This window comes from Dromiciops gliroides, chromosome 3, assembly GCF_019393635.1.
Source record: "Dromiciops gliroides isolate mDroGli1 chromosome 3, mDroGli1.pri, whole genome shotgun sequence".
NCBI lineage: Eukaryota > Metazoa > Chordata > Mammalia > Microbiotheria > Microbiotheriidae > Dromiciops > Dromiciops gliroides.
In genome coordinates this window covers 371221537-371235140 of record NC_057863.1, presented here as the reverse complement: position 1 = coordinate 371235140, position 13604 = coordinate 371221537, and the positions used below count along the sequence as shown (strand labels likewise).

Genomic DNA, 13604 nt, shown 5'->3' with positions numbered 1-13604 from the left:
TTCATATAAAAACCTTTCAAATATTTGAAAACTATCATGTGTTCCCTAAGTTTTCTCTTCTCTGGGCTAAAAACATCTATACTTCTTTCAACCTGTCATTCTGGCATGGTCTCTAGCCCCTTTGCCAGTCTTTCTGGTTGCTTTCCTCTAGATGATCTCCAGGTTGTTAATAGCTTTCCTAAACTGAGATACCCCAAAGTAGAGATAGCATTCTAGATGTGGTCTGATTAGGCTGGAATATAGTAGATCCATACTTACTTCTGACATTCTCTTATCACAGCTGAAGATTGGATTAGATTTTTTTTCCTGCCATGTCATACTGTTGACATTTATTCAATCAACAGAACAATAAGCAACGATTTTTTAAAGTTATCACTTAGGGAGTTTCTTCATCCACAAATTCTCTATTCCAGTAAGATCATAGGCCCAGTCCCTATCCTTATCCCTATGTTGTTGGCTCTTTGCTAGACATTGTGGATAGAAATACAAAGCCCAGGCAGTCTTCAACAGTCAGAGAGTTACAGGATATATACAAATATAATTATATAATACACACACACACACACACACACATATATATATACATATATATATATATATACATACATATATATATATATATATATATAAATGATTCAAGGAGGGTAGAACAACTGATTATAATCAGGAAAGGCCTCATGGAAGAGGTGGTTCTTGAGCTGAACCTGGAAGAAAGAGAGGAGTACTAAATGACAGACAAGGAGGGAGAAGATTTTTAGATGTATGGGAAAGTCTGTGGAAAGACTGAGGCAGAACATAAAATGGCATGCACAAGGAACAAGCAATTAGATTAGTTTGGTGGAAGAACAGACTATGTGAAGGAAATGAATGTGCAATCAGCCTGGAAATATAGACTGAAAATCAATAAGGTTTGTTTTTTAAAAATATTTTATTTTAATTTAAAAGACTGGGTTTTCTTATTTCACTCAGGCTTGAAGTGCAGGGACTACTCACAGGCCTGATTCCACTAGAGATTAATGGTTTCTAACTTGTGACAGACAATTCAACCCTTCCTTAGACAAACTGATGCTCTTCCTCACCTTTCCCTCCCCCTCTCATTTTTATGGTCCCTCCATATTATGATGTTGAACTTAGTGGAAACATTCAAAATAGAGCACTACAGCTCAGAACTCCTGAGCTCAATTTTAGTTATGATTAGTTTGTGATAACTACAGGGCATCATGACAGAGACATCTAGCAAGCAATTAGAGATTTAGAAAAGGAACTTATGAAGGAAGTAAAGGTTTGAAACCCTCTAAAAGCCCCATCTCTTATCCAGATGATCTGCTATCTAGCCAAATCCCATTTTGTAATTACAAAATGGTTTGTTTTTTAGAGCAAAGTATTATATTTCATTTTCATTTCATACATGGTCCAAACCTATTAGTTTTGTGTCATCAGCAAATTGGTAAACATGCCAAATATGCCTTCATCTAAGTTCATGTATTAAAATATTGAATTGCACAATTCAAAAGACATAGCTCTAAGCCTGTCAACTAGAGATTTCCCTTCAAATAGACATTAATCCAAATAACTTATCTTTGGGTTTGGTCATTAAGTCAGTTTTTAAATCCTCCAAGTTGTAAATAGCCTAACAACCTTTCCATATTATCTATTAGATTATAATGAGTAAATTTTTTTACTTTAATGAAATATTGTTACAATATTTCTTTTACATGTTAACTAACCTAACTGTCAAAAAAGGAAATAAGGTTATGTGGCATGAATTATATTTGATTATGATTTCCCAGCTTTTAGTAATCACTGCTGCTTTGTTGTTGAGATGTTTGCAGACCAGTGGTAGTATAGTTTAGTGGAGAGAGAGCTAGCTTCAAAGTCAAAAAGACCTGAGTTCAAGCATTGCTTCTCTCACATGGCTGCATGACCTAGGGCTATTCACTTAACCCCTCAATGTGAAGCAACACTCTGTAAGGTGTAGATAATGTACTGACCTGTATTAGGAGTGAGCTTTCACACCCTGGAGTTCTCTATACCAATGAAATCACAGGGCAAGTCCCTGTTCTACAAACCATCCCTTTATTGATATGTTCTAGAATTTTGTAGGACATTAAAGTCATATTTATCAGATTAATATAGGAATATTTTACTATTTCTCACTGTCTCTGTCTCTGTCACTCTCAAATTTGGACATTTGCTCTTTTCACTTCTATTTTCAGCAACCACATCTGCTAGTTCTTTCAGTACTGTGGGTTACTGTTCATGTGGCCATGATCATTTGAATTTAGGATGGGGAAGGGAAGGAAAAGATGATGTGACTGTGTATACACACACACATACATAAACACACACACACATATATATATGCATGTGTGAATATAATATTATATATGTATATACATACATACATATATGTGTGTGTATGTGTGTGTATGTATGTATGTATGTATATATATATATATATATATATATATATATATATATATATATATATATAAAATCCTATTCGATCCTCATGAGTTGAGGAAACTGACTGGCCTAGGGTCACAGTGCTAGTAAATGTCTGAAGCTAGATTTGAATTTAGGTCTTCCTGACTCCACGTCCAGAGCTTTATCCACTGTGCCACCAGGGCAACCTGGGTGTTTTCTTTCATCATCTTTTTACTTATCTTGTATAAAATTTAACTTCTTGTTGAGCATTTTTTTCACTGTCAATTCCATTTAGACTAAAGACTAATTTCTATATCAGAATATACAGAGATAAAATAAGAGTTTAGTATAGTTAGGTCTCACCCACATGATGGTGACAGCTGAAGCTCTGGGGACAATGTGGGGTAAAAGAATGTAGAGAAGAAGGGGGAAAAGTACAAAGGCAAATTCATAAGGAATACCAACATGTGAGAAAAGAGGGAGAAAATCTGTGAGATAGAGAGAAACAGAGGGAGAGAGGAGGAGGAGGAGGGGGGAGGAGGAGGGGGAGAGAGAGAAAGAAAGAGAGAGCAAGACAGAGACAGAGAGAAACAGAGGGATTGAGAGGACAGAGAGAAATAGCGACAGACAAGAGACAGAGGGGATGAAAACCATGAGAGTGCAACATGAAGAAGTGAAAAGAAAGCTTTAGAAATGGAGTGAGGCAGTTCAATTCAATGCAGGAAATGTTTGAGTGCCTACTATATGTAAGCACTGTGTTATGTCCTTGATACAAAGATGAAAAATACAAACTCTGTTTCTTCCAGTAGTAGTTTAAATCTTATGGAGAGGGGTGATGGTTGGAAACTATGTTACATATAATAGTGATAAATGTCATAGAGAAATCCAGAAGTTTGAGCAATAAAAATGGTGTCTATCAATAATGGTTTTTAAGAACACCAATTTAGTAGAACGGTGTTTTACCTATTCCCAAATGTGTCCACAGAGTAGGTACTTAATGAATGCTTGTTGAATTGAAAAGAAAGGAGATTGTAGAAGCTGAGTGTGCAACAGGGAATTGTAGACAACTAAAGTAGACTACACCATCAAAATATTTGACTGTAAAGGAAAGGAAAGGATAATGTGACTGAAGGCTTAGAAGGGTCAAGATACTGATTCATTAGAATTAAGGGAATTTGACCATATTTGTCTTCAGAGGACAAAGAGCCAGTAGAAAACATTAATGATGCAAAAGATAGAGGGGCTGATTGATGAATCAAAGACATGAAAGAGGCATATGGGATGGAATGTAGAACATAAATAAACAGTTAACCTTCGAGATGAGGAGAGATAATTATTCTGTGTGAAAGAGGATAGGAAGAAAGAATGATTGAAAATAAAGAAATTTTAAAACAGGGTGGAGGGGGTGGAGCCAAGATGGCAGAGAGGAAGCAGCAAGCTGCCTGAGCTCTCCTTCTGTTCCCTCAAAAAGAACATTAAATCAAACCTCTGGACAGATTCTGAAACTACAGAACCTACAAAGAGACAGGGAGACAGAGTCTTCCAACCAGAGATAATTTAGAAGACTTCAGGAAAAGGTCGGTCTGACTCGGGCAAAAAGGAGGCCCAGCACAGAGCAGCAACCCAGCGCCGAGAGGGTCAGGGCAAGTCAGCAGGAGCTGCAGGCCACAGCCGAACAACTGAGGCCCCTGGAACCTGGCTCAAAAATCTGGTGGCCAAGAAGGACAGTGGAAAAACCAACCTGCACCAGCCGGGAGGGCCACGAATGGGTCAGGCGGGATCGCACGCGGGGATCCGGCACCTGGCGGAATGCAGGCAGACAGGAAGTGCAGGGGGGTTAACTGCACACCCTATAAAGGCCTCAGAGTAAAAAGCTGGTCACACAGCACCTATACCTCTGCACAAGAAGCCCAAAACAGGGACCCTGGTGCCCCCAGAGCAGACCTCAACTCCACTTAAAAAATAAATAAATAAGCTGCAATAATGAGTAAGAAGCAAAAAAGAGCCCTCTCCATTGAGAGTTTCTGTATCAATAGGGAAGAATTTTCTGCTCACTGTGTTTATGGCTCACTAAAATCTACAGGAAAAAGATATACAATTCTTTCTAGATACTTTGGAGCAAAATATTAAGTCTTTTGACATTTTTCTTCTGTAATTTATAGGATTAATAGAAAAGAACATAAATAACATATTATTCCCTCAAATTCCCATATACAAATTCAGTTTTCCAAATAACTTCCAATAAGTTGACCACTAAAAAATATACCGATGTACATATATATTTACAACAATAGCCTCAAATTGCCTACATCTGAAGCCTCACAAGGGAAGGTGAATTGGTCTCAAGAACAAAAAGCCTTCCTGGAAGAGCTCAAAAAGGATTTTAAAAATCAATTGCGAGAGGTAGAAGAAAAAATGGGGAGAGAAATGAAAGCAAAACAAGAAAACTATGAAAAAAGAATCAGCAGCTTGGAAAAGGAAGCACATAATTTCACTGAAGAAAACAATGCCTTAAAAAATTCATCTGGCCAAATGGAAAAAAAGGTGCATAATCTCATTGAAGAAAACAATGCCTTAAAAAATTCATCTGGCCAAATGGAAAAAAAGGTGCATACTCTCATTGAAGAAAACAATGCCTTAAAAAATTCACTTGGCAAAATGGAAAAAAAGGTGCATAGTCTTACTGAAGAAAACAATGCCTTAAAAATTAAAATTGGACACTTGGAAGATAAGGAATCCATGAGACACCAGGAATCAGTCAAGCAGAATCAAAAGAATGAAAAAATAGAAGAAAATGTGAAATACTTCATTGGAAAGACAACTGATCTGGAAAACAGATCCAGGAGAGACAATTTGAGAATCATTGGACTGCCTGAAAGCCATGACCAGATAAAGAATCTAGACACCATATTCCAGGAAATTATTAAGGAGAACTGCCCTGATATCATAGAATCAGAGGATAAAATCATCATTGAAAGAATCCACCGATCACCTCCTGAAAGATACCCCAAAAGGAAAACTCCAAGGAATATTGTAGCCAAATTCCAGAATTATCAGGTGAAGGAGAAAATACTCCAAGCAGCCAGAAAGAAGCAATTTAAATATCATGGAGCCACAGTCAGGATTGCTCAGGACCTGGCAGCTTCAACATTAAAGGACCGCAAGGCTTGGAATATGATATTCCGGAAGGCAAAGGAGCTTGGATTGCAACCAAGAATCTATTACCCAGCAAAAATGTGCATTTTCTTTCAGGGGAAAAGATGGACATTTAATGACATTGGTGACTTTCAATCTTTCCTGGTGCAAAGACCAGAACTGAATAGAAAATTTGATCTCAACATACAAGACTCAAGAGAAGTGTAAAAAGGTAAACGGGGTGGGGGGGGGAAGGTTACCCTATTAGGTTAAACTGTTTATATCCCTACATGGGAAGATAATACTCATAACTCTTAAGAATTGTAAATGTATTTGGGCAGAGAGAAGGACTTTACACAGAGGGTATAAATATAAATTGTCTTTGATGTGATGATACAAAAAACAATTAAGGGGTTAAAAAGGGAGTCTATGGGGAGGAGAGGAAAGGGGAGGTGGAAGGGGATGAATTATATCATATGAAGAGGTGAAAAAAAACTATTACAATAGAGGGAAAGAAAGGAGGGGTGAACATTGTTTCAACCCTATTCTCATTAGATTTGATTCAAAGAGGGAATAACATATACGTTCATTGGGATAAAGAAACTTAACTCATTCTTTAGGGAAGCAAAAGGGGAAGGGAAAGGGGGGGACTGATAGAAGGGAGGACAAAAGCAAGGGAGAAAAGGGTAAAGAAAAGAGAGGGGGGTGATAAAAGGGGAGGGTAGGTTGGGGGCGGCAGGGGTAAGAAGTAAAACGTCGGTGAGAAGGAATAGGGTGAAAGAAGGGGGGAAAGTACAAAGGGGGTAAATAGAATGGAGGGGAATAGACAGTCTGTAATAATAACTGTGAATGTGAATGGGATAAATTCTGCTATGAAATGGAAGCGAATTGCAGAGTGGATTAAAAAACAGAATCCTACAATATGCTGTTTACAAGAAACACATTTGAAGCAGAGAGATACACACAGAGTAAAGGTAAAAGGCTAGAGCAGAATATATCATGCTTCAGCTAAAGTAAAAAAAGCAGGGGTAGCAATCCTTATCTCAGACAAAGTGCAGGCAAAAATAGATCTCATTAAAAGAGATAAGGAAGGAAATTACATCTTGCTTAAAGGTACTATAGATAATGAAGTAATATCAATATTGAATATGTATGCGCCAAGTGGTATAGCATCCAAGTTCTTAGAGGAGAAGTTAAATGAGTTACAAGAGGAATTAGGCAGTAATACTATACTAGTGGGGGATCTGAATCTCCCCCTCTCAGAATTAGATAAATCTAGCCAAAAAATAAATAAGAAAGAAGTGAAAGAGGTGAATAGATTACTAGAAAAGTTAGACATGATAGATGTCTGGAGAAAATTGAATGGGGATAGAAAGGAATATAACTTTTTCTCAGCAGTACATGGCACATTTTCAAAAATTGACCATGTATTAGGGCACAAAAACATCATAGTCAAATGTAGAAAGGCAGAAATAGTAAATGCATCCTTCTCAGATCATGATGCAATAAAAATTACATGTAAGAAAGAGCCAGGGAAAAGTAGAATGAAAATCAATTGGAAACTAAATAATTTCTTTCTAAAGAATGAATGGGCCAAACAACAAATCATAGAAACAATCAATAACTATATCCAAGAGAATGACAATAATGAGACAACATACCAAAATCTATGGGATGCAGCCAAAGCAGTGCTTCGGGGAAAATTTATAGCTCTAAATGCTTACATGAATAAAAAAGAGAAAGAGGAGATTAATGAATTAGGCATGCAACTTAAAAAGCTAGAAAAAGAACAAATTAGAAATCCCCAATTAGATACTAAATTAGAGATCCTGAAAATCAAAGGAGAAATTAATAAGATTGAAAGCAAAAAAACTATAGAATTAATCAATAAAACTAAGAGCTGGTTTTATGAAAAAACCAATAAAATAGATAAAATATTGGTTAATTTGATTAAAAAAAGAAAGAAGAAAACCAAATTACCAGTATCAAAAATGAAAAAGGGGATGTTACCACCAATGAAGTGGAAATTAAATCAATAATTAGGAATTATTTTGCCCAACTGTATGCCAATAAATTTGACAATCTAAATGGAATGGATGAATATTTACAAAAATACAAACTGCCCAGGTTAACTGAAGAGGAAATAAAATCCTTAAATAAACCCATATTAGAAAAAGAAATTGAACAAGCCATTAATGAACTCCCTATGAAAAAATCCCCAGGGCCAGATGGGTTTATGGGTGAATTTTACCAAACATTTAAAGAACAATTAATTCCAATATTATACAAATTATTTGGAAAAATAGGTGAAGAAGGAGTTCTACCAAATTCGTTTTATGACACAAATATGGTGGTGATACCAAAATCAGGCAAAGCAAAAACAGAGAAAGAAAATTATAGACCAATTTCCCTAATGAATATTGATGCTAAAATCTTAAATAAGATATTAACAAGGAGATTACAGCAAGTGATCACCAGGATAATACACTATGACCAGGTGGGATTTATACCAGGAATGCAGGGCTGGTTCAACATTAGGAAAACTATTAACATAATCAACCACATCAATAAGAAAACCAACCAAAATCATATGATTATCTCAATAGATGCAGAGAAAGCTTTTGACAAAATACAACACCCATTCCTAATAAAAACACTGGAGAGTTTAGGAATAGGGAGAACTTTCCTTAAAATAATAAACAGTATCTACCTAAAGCCATCAGCAAGTATTATGTGCAATGGAGATAAATTAGAGGCCTTCCCAATAAGATCAGGGGTGAAACAGGGATGTCCATTATCACCCCTATTATTTAATATTGTACTAGAAATGTTAGCTTTAGCAATCAGAGAAGAGAAAGGAATTAAAGGAATTAGAATAAGTAAGGAGGAAACAAAACTATCACTCTTTGCAGATGATATGATGGTATACTTAAGGAATCCTCGAGAATCAACTCAAAAATTACTTGAAACAATTAACACCTTTAGCAAAGTAGCAGAATATAAAATAAATCCACATAAATCATCAGCATTTCTATACATGACCAACAAAGTCCAGCAGCAAGAGATAGAAAGAAAAATTCCATTTAATGTAACAGTAGATAATATAAAATACTTGGGAGTCTACTTGCCAAGACAAACCCAGGAACTCTATGAACACAATTACCAAACACTCTTCACACAAATCAAATCAGATCTAAATAATTGGAAAGATATCAATTGCTCATGGATAGGCAGAGCTAATATAGTAAAAATGACAATACTGCCTAAATTAATTTACTTATTCAGTGCCATACCAATCAGACTACCTAAAAATTATTTTATAAAGCTAGAAAAAATAATAACAAAATTCATCTGAAAAAACAAAAAATCAAGAATATCCAGGGAAATAATGAAAAAAAAATTCACAGGAAGGTGGGTTAGCGGTACCAAACCTGGAGTTTTACTATAAAGCGGCAGTCATCAAAACTATTTGGTACTGGCTAAAAAATAGTGTGGTAGATCAATGGAATAGGCTAGGCTCAGGAAATGCAGTAGTAAATCACACAAGAAATGTAGTGTTTGATAAACCCAAAGACTCCAGCTTCTGGGATAGGAACTCAGTATTTGACAAAAATTGCTGTGAAAACTGGAAGATAGTACGGCAGAAGTTAGGCATAGACCAACATCTTACACCTTATACTAAAATAAGGTCAAAATGGATACACGATTTAGACATAAGAGGTGATACCATAGGTAAATTAGGAGAGAAAGGAATATTCTACCTATCAGATCTTTGGAAAGGAAAACAGTTTTTGACCAAACAAGAGATAGAGTATATTATAAAATGCAAAATGGATGATTTTGATTACATTAAATTAAAAAAAATTTGTACAAACAGAAGCAATGCATCCAAAATTAGAAGGGAGGCAGAAAGCTGGGAAACAATTTTTGAGGCCAGTACTTCTGATAAAGGCCTCATCTCTAAAATATATAGGGAACTAAATCAAATTTATAAGAACCCAAGTCATTCCCCAATTGAGAAATGGTCAAAGGATATGAACAGGCAGTTTTCTGATGAAGAAACCAAAGCTATCTATTCCCATATGAAAAAATGCTCTAAATCTCTAATGATTAGAGAGATGCAAATTAAAACAACTCTGAGGTACCACCTGACACCTATCAGATTGGCTAAAATGACAAAAAAGGAAAATAATAAATGTTGGAGAAGCTGTGGGAAAATTGGAACACTAATGCATTGTTGGTGGAGCTGTGAACTGATCCAACCATTCTGGAGAGCAATTTGGAATTATGCCCAAAGGGCGATAAAGCTGTGCATACCCTTTGACCCAACAATACCACTTTTGGGTCTTTTTCCCAAAGAAATCATGGAAAGGGGAAAGGGACCCACATGTACAAAAATATTTATAGCTGCTCTTTACGTGGTAGCAAGGAATTGGAAGTTGAGGGGGTGCCCATCAATTGGGGAATGGCTGGACAAGTTGTGGGATATGAATACAATGGAATACTATTGTGCTGTAAGAAATGATGAGCAGGAAGAGTTCAGAGAAACCTGGAGGGTCTTGCGTGAGCTGATGATGAGTGAAATGAGCAGAACCAGGAGAACATTGTACACAGTATCATCAACATTGCGTGTTGATCTACTGTGATGGACTGTATTCTTCTCACCAATGCAATGGCACAGAAGAGTTCCAGGGAACTCGTGATAGAAGAGGATCTCCAAATCCAAGAAAAAAAAAAAAGAACTGTGGAGTATAGATGCTAAATGAACCATACTATTTCTTTTGTTTTTGATACTGTTGTTTTTTTCTATTTTGAGGTTTTTCATCATTGCTCTGATTTTTTCTCTTATAACATGACTAATGCAGAAATAGGATTAATGTTATTATGTGTATATATATATATATATATATATATATTTATATATATAAAACCTATATCAGATTACCTGCTGTCTAGGGGAGGGGGGAGGGAGGGGAGGGAGGGAGAAAAATCTGAAATTGTAAAGCTTGTATAAACAAAAGTTGAGAACTATCTTTACATGTAACGGAAAAAAATAAAATACTTTATTAATTAAAAAACAGGGTGGAGAGTTCTTATGTCACATAATCTTTATATTATCGGTAAAAGAAGAGACAAGGTAACCTATTTACAGTAAGATATGCAAAGGACAGGTATGGTTGAGGGCTTAAAGAGGGTTAAAAATGTTTGTAATAGTCTTGTTGGAAAGACAGTAGGAAGTCAGCTAGTTAAAAAGATTGTCTAATGGTTAATAATAATAAGGATAATCTCTATGTCATGAAGCAAAATGGTACTAGAATAGATTTGGGGAAGAAATGTGAAATAAACATATTCTTTAACTTAACCATTTTTCTCTCCCTCATTGAAACGATGGGAAAAAGTAAAACATGAAAGGGATGTAGGCTTATTTTACCTGATACTGATTTTAATTCTAAAATTAAAATACATCAGTTTAGAATAAAGAGTTTTATTAATTTGGAATAAAGAGTGTGAGGGAGAAAACACTGAATTTTACATTTTTAAAATGGAGGAAATTCAAGCAGATTTTACAAAGTTTTGGCACCCCTTGGTTCATCTTAGAAAACTCTATTTGTAGAAAATCAGTCTGGTTAAAAGGCTAAAATGAGTTCCCTAAGGTATGAAATGAGATAACATTGTCATGATTTTTTTTTTCATAACAATGCTGGGTATGCTACTGCTTTTATCAAGGAGAACAGAAATATAAATGGAATTATAATTGTAACAAAAATACAAAGGGGTTTTGTGATAGACTACTTGTCAAAGGACTTCCTATTATACTGTAAAGCATTTACATTTCAGAAAAACTACATCATGGGGATTCCACAGCAGCCTGAGAATAACATAAAGTGCTTTACTCTAAAAGAGCATGAATCATATATGCTAGGCTATTAATTTTTCATCTTTTAAAAAATAAAAATTTAGGTTCATAGGATTTTCAAAAGGCTTTTTACAAAATAAAACATTTTACTAAGACAAGCTAGATTTCAAATCCCAATTTCCTAGTTTCACTCTTGATCAGCACAATAGGAGGTTATCAGAGCAATACCAAGGAATACCTATATTAAAAATAATGTTAGGTTATCACTGTTATATTGTAACTGAGCCAGTATATCAACTACGGTCAGAGAAATAATTTGAACTGGGTAAAGCCTAAATTCCAATTCATTAATTCACTCTAGTAGATTCAAGGTAATATTGACAGGTCTCCAAAGGGAATCTCTCCCCCCCAATTTTTATTTGAGTTGAGGAACATTTCAAAATAGCAAAGTTTTTTTGTACCATATGTATATATTTTAGCAATATTATTTACTTTAACTATTTGATTATAATAAGGCAGAGTTGGGAACTGAAAAGGATATCTAGGATGGTATTATATATTCACAAGTTTCTATCTATCTATCTATCTATCTATCTATCTATCTATCTATCTATCTATCTATCTATCTATCTATCTACCTATCATCTATCTACCTAATCTATCACCTTTTATGATTTTTAACCAGTGCATATACTACTTCCTTTGAGTGGATTATGCATCAGAAAGCTGCTCTTTCAGAGTACCAAATTATAACTTCGGGTATACTCATTCAGGGTTATTTGGAAAAAAATATTCCAAACAAGCTTATGTTGTGGGTAACTATTTTCATTATTGCAAAACTGAACAAAAACACTTCCAAAAGCAACAATAATAAAAAAAGATATGATCTAGTTAATAGTTAATAGATCTTCAACATATCAGAAATGGTTGATGAATCAGAGATCCATTGAATCCTAGCATAGTTACTCAATGAGCATTGCCTCAGGCAAACTGAAACCTGGGAAAGACCTTAGTTTAAAAAGGCCAGTATCCCACTGTATTGGGGCCATCTCAAGTCATCCTGATATATATCTTGGCACTGAACCTAGATGGCTGTGGAGGAGAGAGTGAGGCTGGTGACTTTAAACAGCCCTCCCTCACTTAAATCCAATTCAGTGCAAGTCATGACATCACCTCCCAATGTCCTTTGAGAACAAAGGACAAACAGCTAAACATTGAGTAGGGATAAGCTTTTTAAAATAGTTCTATTTTTATTTGTAGTGGAATTGTTACACTTGATACTTTTTAATCAAAGTGTAGCCTTTATGGTTAGAGTGAGAGTGACAAGAGAGGAGATTCTTAATATGGTTGAATCTCCTTGTGCTAAGGATTATTACTATTAGTTTGGGGCCATGTTGATTCTCTCTAATGTCCCTTCCAGGTTTAAAATTAAATCAATCTATGATCTTTTTGTTGTTCATTCATTTTCAGTCGTGTCTGACTTCAGATTTTCTTGGCCAAGATATGGGAGTGGTTTTCAAATTCCTTTTCCAGATCATTTTCTAGATGAGGAACTGAGGCAAATAGGATTAAGTGACTTGCCCAGGGTTACAGAACTCGTAAGTGTCTGAGGACAGATTTGAATTCATGAAGATAAATCTTCCTAACTTCAGCTCAGCAATCTCCACTGATTCAAGTAGCGTCCCATTTATAATCTTAATGACCACTAAATTACTGGTTACACTATTTCTTCCTACTTTCAAAATGTGTAGATCCATTAGCATATTGAAATGCACCTGGCTATTGCACTAATGTAAAGGATACTAATAACATCTATGAAGTAACTTAGTACCACACGCTAATGAACGTTGACATAATGAAAACAAAGAAAATGGGGAAGGATCATTTAATAAATAATGGTAATATACCATGACACTAATAAATAGTAGTAGATACCTTCAATTTATTTGTATTGTGTATTTTTTCTATCTCTTGAAGTAATTCCATATCCTTTTCATCATTTTAGGAGAAGAATTCCTTACCTCTGTCACAGCGATCTTCATCACTGCCATCCACACAGTCATGGATTCCATCACATAGCCATCTGATGGGGATACAATGGGCCTTGTTTTTGCATCGAAATTGTTCTTCTTTGCACTCAGTTACACAATCCAGCTGTGGAAATATGGTTGGGCACTGCGGTTTT

General features: G+C 35.4%; 1 protein-coding gene across 1 annotated transcript in view; it reads right to left on the bottom strand.

Annotated features, from left to right (window-relative positions):
* LRP1B (LDL receptor related protein 1B) overlaps positions 1–13604 on the bottom strand; it is a 2279180-nt gene that overhangs the window by 199401 nt on the left and 2066175 nt on the right. Inside the window, 1 exon segment of the mRNA XM_043994810.1 lies at positions 13441–13573. Within this exon segment, the coding sequence (XP_043850745.1) occupies positions 13441–13573 (133 nt within the window).